This window comes from Vicia villosa, unplaced genomic scaffold (assembly GCF_029867415.1).
Source record: "Vicia villosa cultivar HV-30 ecotype Madison, WI unplaced genomic scaffold, Vvil1.0 ctg.001498F_1_1, whole genome shotgun sequence".
Classification (NCBI taxonomy): Eukaryota; Viridiplantae; Streptophyta; class Magnoliopsida; order Fabales; family Fabaceae; genus Vicia; species Vicia villosa.
The window spans coordinates 433,836-440,876 of NW_026705641.1; the positions used below are offsets into that span (position 1 = coordinate 433,836).

General features: G+C 31.3%; 1 protein-coding gene across 1 annotated transcript; it reads right to left on the minus strand.

Moving 5' to 3' along the window:
• Positions 1-1,612: 1,612 nt before the first annotated feature.
• LOC131635479 (adenylate isopentenyltransferase 5, chloroplastic-like) lies at positions 1,613-3,904 on the minus strand. The gene is made up of 2 exons (XM_058906096.1): positions 3,753-3,904; positions 1,613-2,835 (listed from the first exon to the last, which is right to left on the minus strand). Exon 2 carries the CDS (start codon positions 2,826-2,828, stop codon positions 1,806-1,808), a length of 1,023 nt encoding a protein of 340 aa, XP_058762079.1. The 5' UTR covers positions 2,829-2,835; positions 3,753-3,904; the 3' UTR covers positions 1,613-1,805.
• Between the last annotated feature and the right edge of the window lie 3,137 nt (positions 3,905-7,041).

Genomic DNA, 7,041 nt, shown 5'->3' on the forward strand with positions numbered 1-7,041 from the left:
TTTAATGAAGGGGTTAATTTTGATGAGGTGGAAGATTGATAAAATGATCAAATAAAAAGGTGCCAAAATGATGTCAAGCTTCCCTCCTTATATTTTTTTGAATTTCGCCTTAAGGAAATCGATTTCCCCAGGAGTGAAATCGATTTCACACTGTTCCAGAAGAGAATTTGGCGCAAACTACACTAGGGGAATCGATTTACCCAGGAGGGAAATCGATTTCATGTTGTCCAGAATGTGATTTTGTTGAAGATTGCTGCAGGGAAATCGATTTACCCAGTAGGGAAATCGATTTCATCAGTCCAAAATATGAAAAATGCCTTGTTTATTGCATGTCTTGGCTTGGTACCTACAAAACAAAAGCCTACAAAGAAACAAAGCAATATTTTTGGTATTTGGGTTAGTACAATATGCATACAAGATAAACAATCATTGATGCTTGATGGTCCCTCTTATTGATGAGGTGAGTGCAACACCACAAACAAAACTTCCAAGTGAAGCTCTTGATTAATGATTGGGATATGAATGATATAGGATCTTAGGGTCAAAAATTGGGGTATGACAGCAGGTCCAAGGAGCAACAAAGTTCATGTCATTTACTTGTAACTCAGATAATCTTGACGTACATTAGAGGCACTACAGATCATGGAATATTCATGCATCATCAATACGACACCATAATGGAGGTTAAAGTTTATGGTTATTCTAAATCAAATTATAGTGGTGATCAAAATGATAGGAAAAGTACAACAATGTAATTATTATGAATGGAGTGACTCTAATTTCACGAATCTCAAAGAAGCAAGGAATTATAGCCTTATCATTATGTGAGGCACATGCAGTCTCTTATGCTTCCTGCAAAGCATAGTGCATTGAGTTGCCATTGGAGGACTTGCATGTAAGTGACATTGTGAAGATCAAATTCCTAGTGGCCGATAAATTATAAATTAATTTACCAAACCATCTATAAGCCATGGTAAGAGCAAACACATATAGAGAAGATATCATTTTCTAAAAGACAAAGTTAGCAAAGAAAGGTTGAAAAATTATTATTGCAAGATTGAGTTACAATTTGCAGATATTCTAGTCAAATCTTTAAATCAAGGTTTGAAGGACTCAAAGGGTTAATGGGAATTAGAAGCTTATGAAAGCTAAATTAGGAATGGTATTAGAAATGTAATTCAATTTTTTTTTTTGTATTTTTCTTTTAGTGGTAGTTAAGAAGTGTTGCAAGTGTGACTTACAATACAAGCAAAATGTCACAACCAGTCTATTATAGTTAGTTGGTTATGATTTTTCCAACTATAAAAACATCATTCTCTCTAAATAAGATATTAGTATTCGTCACTCAATCAATATTCTTCTCTCCCAAAATTAATTTTATCTCTCTTTGATTTTTATCTCTCTCATGTAGCAAAAAAAAAATTATCCATTCAAAATTGAAAAGTATAGTACCCGCGCATCAAATTTAACATTCACTTTTACAATATAAGCCAACAACATTAGCCAAAAAATTAAAGTAGTAATCATATATTTTATGCTCCATTAACATATTTAATTCATAATTTATAGGCAATACACTCTAGTATTTCAATTCCAATATAATCCAAAAGAATGAAAACAAAAAAACTACATTTCTCATATAACCAATCAAGAAGTTGAACAAAAGATTATATATATTTATAAAATCTCCCAGAATGAAAGTAAAATTATTTATAGAAAAAACAAAAATTATGTGGAATTCAATGGTGTGCCCCAAATATGTTGATTGTGCAACCTTTGTAGGATGATTCACGGTCCCGTTGTGTTTAATGGGTTGCTGCCGCAACACCCGACAATGCAAGTCTCGTTTGTGATCCAGAAAGAGAATTAATTATATTTTTAGGTAAAATATTTTTTGAGCGAACATGTGTTTCACCGTAAAGGAAGTTGTAAAGGATCACAAGACTCTTTGAGAGTACGTGATCTTCCCATGCTTCCTTACGAGCCAGTGTTCCACTTCTAATAACAGTTTCAGTGGCATCAAGACGATGCATGCTCCTTTTCCACATTCCATTTAACCGTTGAATCTTTTGACGTTGTCGATTTGCAAGAGTGCAATTATTAATCTTAACCCTAGCAATAGCAGCTTCAAGAAGCTTCTTCTTAATTCTCTCATCCGCTGAATTTGCTTCCGCCATAAGAAAATCATGAAATTCAGGCACTCCAATAGCTCTTCGGATCCCTTTTGTATAATCACCCAACGGGTCAAAAAATTCACGAACTTCATCTACTTGACCAGCTTCAATCATACGATCAACGCGCGATTGAAGCGAAGAATGAAGGACCGGAAGTGCAACATCAACCCAAAGAAAACAACACTCATACCTTAACCTAAATTCAGTACAATGATTCACCAAGGCATCTAAATAAGAGTTTGAACCACCAGCAATAATAGGCAACCCATCTTTTTGCACAATTGAATCAATAGCTGAACAAGCATGGTAACAAAAATCATTGGCAGTGAAATTTGTTGTAGGATCAAATAAACCCAAGAGATGATGTGGGACCCCATCACATTCTTCTTCTGTGACCTTATTTGTTGTTATGTCAAGACCTTTATAAACTTGTATTTTATCTGAATTAACAATTTCAGATGGTTGAAAATGTTTGGCCAAATCTATGGCTAATTTGGTCTTTCCAGTACCTGTGGCCCCCATTATTACTACCACCTTATCTTTGTTTCGATTGTGAAATAATGACTCCATTTTGGTGAGTCCCTTTTGGAAATTTATTAGAGGCAGTTCTTGTTTGCAGGCAGAGGATGATGTTGCTGCCACTGGGATAATCATTTTTCTTCTGCAAGTTGACCAAATAATATTTTATATGTTTAATTAGTCACCATCATATCATATATATATAAAATCATCAGTTGCACTATAGCTTTAACATCTCATAATGGGACACTAATTTACAAACAATTGTTACAAAAGTTTCATATTAATATCTTTTTTAAAATTAGGAAAAATTACTCATCTCACTTAAAACCGTTTAAAATAATATTGACAATTTCCTTATTTTTAAAATATGTATTAGTTTTTCTTAAACTAATATATACAACAAAAGTTTTTAGTCAAAGATAAAAAAATTATAGGTAAATATCATATATTCTTACAGTTTTTTTCTGTCACTAATATTTGTTGTTATGTTAACTTAAAAAAATTAGTGCATATTTAAAAATTAAATAGAGTATCAATGTTATTTTAATAAATTTTAAAAAATATCAGTGTAAATTTTTTTCAAAATTATAATTATATTTATTTAGTAATTCTCTTTAGCGCGAGAGATTACTCTCTGCAATTGCGTGAAGAGAATATAGGTACTAATTTGATAGTGATAAAATTTGTTTTGTAATCGTAACATCATTAGGCATAAAGTTGAAAGGGTATAACTTTGTTACACTCTTAAAATTATCAAAAAATTTATATTGTAAAAAAATCACAACTAAATACTAGGAGAATATAATAAGTGAGATGAGGAAAGTGCTAACACAAACTTGCTTATTCTTTAAGCAATATTTAACACTTATATGAAGGAGTTGAAGCTAAGATATTTACTTTGATATTTATCAAAGCATAGAAGCTAAAGCAGGGGATATTTTTAATCTAGTAAAGTATAGTAATAATGAATTATTTTAACAGTAGTGTTAATTTACATGGACCACACTATATTTATTTGAGGATCTAATTAATACAGGTGTATTTATGTGTACGTACCGTCAATATAAGAAAAAACGTGGAGATTGAGTGAAGGAGTAAGTAAAGTGAGAGAGAGAGGATGATTTTGTGAAGAGGAAGAAGCTCTTGTGGCTTAAATTGAAGCTCTTAGTGATCAGTTAATATTTTGGTGATGCAAAGGAAGATTGAATACTGATATTTATACGAAACATGGACTCTATATGGCCCACTCAAAATTATAATTATAATATGAATGAGAATGAGTTAATTAATTATTCAAATGGTTTTTATATCATTGTTATTATTTCGGCCTGTAGGTTATTTATAGGCTCTATTATTATAAGAGTATCTTTCTCTACCTTCTAATGGGACCGAGATTCTATACAATTAATGGGGTGAGAACTAGACTTGAGATTTAACCCTTGAGAGCTTCGGATAATTGTTTTTATTTTTTGAGAAGTAATCATAAATTTATTAATTAAAAGATGAATTAGTACTAGTAATTTTAATAAAAGTGACTCTAGACGGCGGTAGTTGACGGTAGTCAAAATGATCGTTAATGATGGTTAGTCAAAATGATCGTTGATGATGGTTAGAGTGGTAGTTTGATGCGGGTGAAATGATGGTAAGTGGTAATTGAATTAATAATGGGAGATGGATTGAGTGTTGATTGACAATATATTGGTTTTTTTTTTATAATTTTCATTTTTTTTTTTAAATTTGTGAATTTAAATTAAATAGTTTAACCAAAGTTTTACAATTTAAAAATAAATAAGAGTAATAATGCCTCTTCAGATGTTTTTAAATAACTAAAGAACCATATATTTAAAGAAGAAGAAAAATACAAAAGAGGGGGATTAGACCAAAAGAAAGTCCTAATTTGTTACGAAAAACTAAAGGAATCAGGGCCTCCAGAGGATTATCCCAAGACAGAGGCAAACTAGAATTGATAGTCAAATATGCTAACAGATTCGCACATTGGTTCTTCTCTATATATGTGAGATAAATGAAATCTTAAATGTCTAATTTTGACAAAACAATTATTAGCCAAATGGTCCTAATATTCTAAGGAACAAATTTAGGATCATTGGCTTTAATAACCTCAGAAAGCTCAACATGAATTGAGGAAGAACACTTAAAATGTTAGACACATGGGGAAACTTTATCATATTGAAAACCATAGCCTAATATGCAAAGTAAAAGGACAAAAAAATAAAAAATGCTTTGATGTTTCATGATGAGACTTGCAAAGGCTGCACATTGAAGGGATGTGACAACCATGCAACAAGACATTATCATGTTGGCAATCGATTGTGAAAGAGCCTTCAGACAATGAAAGCCTTGGAAGGGGGAATATCAACATTCTAAATATGCTTAGCCCACATAAGAGGCAAACAGGTTTTGGACTTGAAGATGAAACCATCTTTTAGAGTCAGATCACCAAAGCTAGAGTGAATCCAAACTTTGCTATCTGTAATTTTATCCAAAGGGATAGTACCTTGACCTGCAGTCAAAAACAAATTAGGAATCTTGTTGGTTATATGAATAGGAAAATTCCAAGAAGAAATATGTAAGAAATAAGAAACTAGAATATTTGTGTTGATATCATCATGGTCTTGAATGAGATTCACAAGGGGAGGACCACACCAAGAATCAAGCCAAAAGTTTGTATTGCAACTATTTCCCAAAATAATTCTTGTGTTTGAAGCAACACAATCCTCTCACTTTTAATACTGTTTCAAGTAGAAGAAGTAATGTGGTATTTGGTATGAATGCCTTTTCTAAGAATTCTAGCTTTTAACAAGAGAGCCCAATTTTCAAAACATCTTAAAAGATCCTGACATAATTTTATGTTGAAAGCTTCATTGAAGGTGGAAATGGACCTAAGACCTAAACCACCATGCTCTAGAGGTTTGCACACCTTAGCCCAAGCCATAGTAACAAGCTTAGTTTTACTGATATCTCATGACCAAATGAAATTCTTAATGCTTCTCTCCAATTATTTAATCAGAGATCTGGGCAAGGAATAAATAGTGAAGCTGTGAACAAGCATATAAGCGGTAGAGGATTTAACCAATTGAATTCAACCAACAAAACTAAGAAGAGAACCATTCCACTTAGTTAACTTATATTTAACTTTGTCAAGGATATGTATAAGATGCATAGCTTTAGGTTTACCCTTAAAGATAGGAACACCCAAATAAGAAAAGGGAAGACGCCCTATCTTAAACCTCAACTAATTAGAAATATGGTGGAGCCTAGCCTCAATAATAGAAATATTAAAGATGTGAGATTTTTGGGGATTCACCATTTGACCTGAAGAAATAACATATCTACATAACAGGTTAATAAGAAAAGCTATGGTGCCTTTATCACCTCTATAAAACAACATGACATCATCGGCAAATAAGTAGTGAGATGGCATTTCAAAACCTCTAGGGTCAGGGATAAGCTTGATTTTATTCAAATTGACTAGGTTAGTTAGGCTCCTGCTAAGGACTTCTTCAGCAATGCAAAAAATGAGAGGAGAAAGAGGATCACCTTGGCTCACTCCTCTGCCACATTCAAAGAACCCATGAAATTTTCCATTGAAAGAAACCGAAATCTTAGAAGAATTAAGGATGGTCCAAATCTAGTTGTTAAAATTATCATTAAAGCCAAAATGCTTAAGAACTTGCATCAGGAATAACCCGTTAATATAGTCAAAAGCCTTTTTAATGTCCACTTTCATAACCAGATTACCACCATATGATTTCTTGTGCATCAAGTAAACAACTTTATAAGTAAGCCCAATACAATCGTTGATACGTCTCCCTTGAACAAAACGTTTTTACTCCTTGGATATGAATGTTGACATAATTGGAGAAAGTATCTACAATAACTTTAGAGATGATTTTAAACTTAAAGTTAGCTAAAGCAATACGTCTAAAAAACTCAATAGGATCAACATTATATATTTTAGGAAAGAGAATCAAAGGTATTTGCCCCTTCAATCAAATACATATAAAACTATCAATTACAAAGTCAGTTTATCGTGCATAAATTTTGAATCTGCCACTTTTAGCTTAAAAATATTTATTTTTTATTTTTTAAAATAATTAGTATAAATACATTTTTTTAAATATTAAAAGTTTTTTTAAACTCATCATTTATAAATTGATTAATTTTTTTTATATCAAATAACATAATACATAATAATAGATAAATTATAAATTTTTCAAAAAAATATATTTAAAAATAGTTTTTAAGAAAAATTATTTAAAATAGTTTAAAATTTAACGTGATTCTTTGAAATATCTAAAATAATATTTTAGGAAAAATATTTAAA

Bases quoted from the DNA above. Each gene is read 5' to 3' on its own strand.
- LOC131635479 (XM_058906096.1), bottom strand. From the start codon at position 2,828: ATGATTATCCCAGTGGCAGCAACATCATCCTCTGCCTGCAAACAAGAA.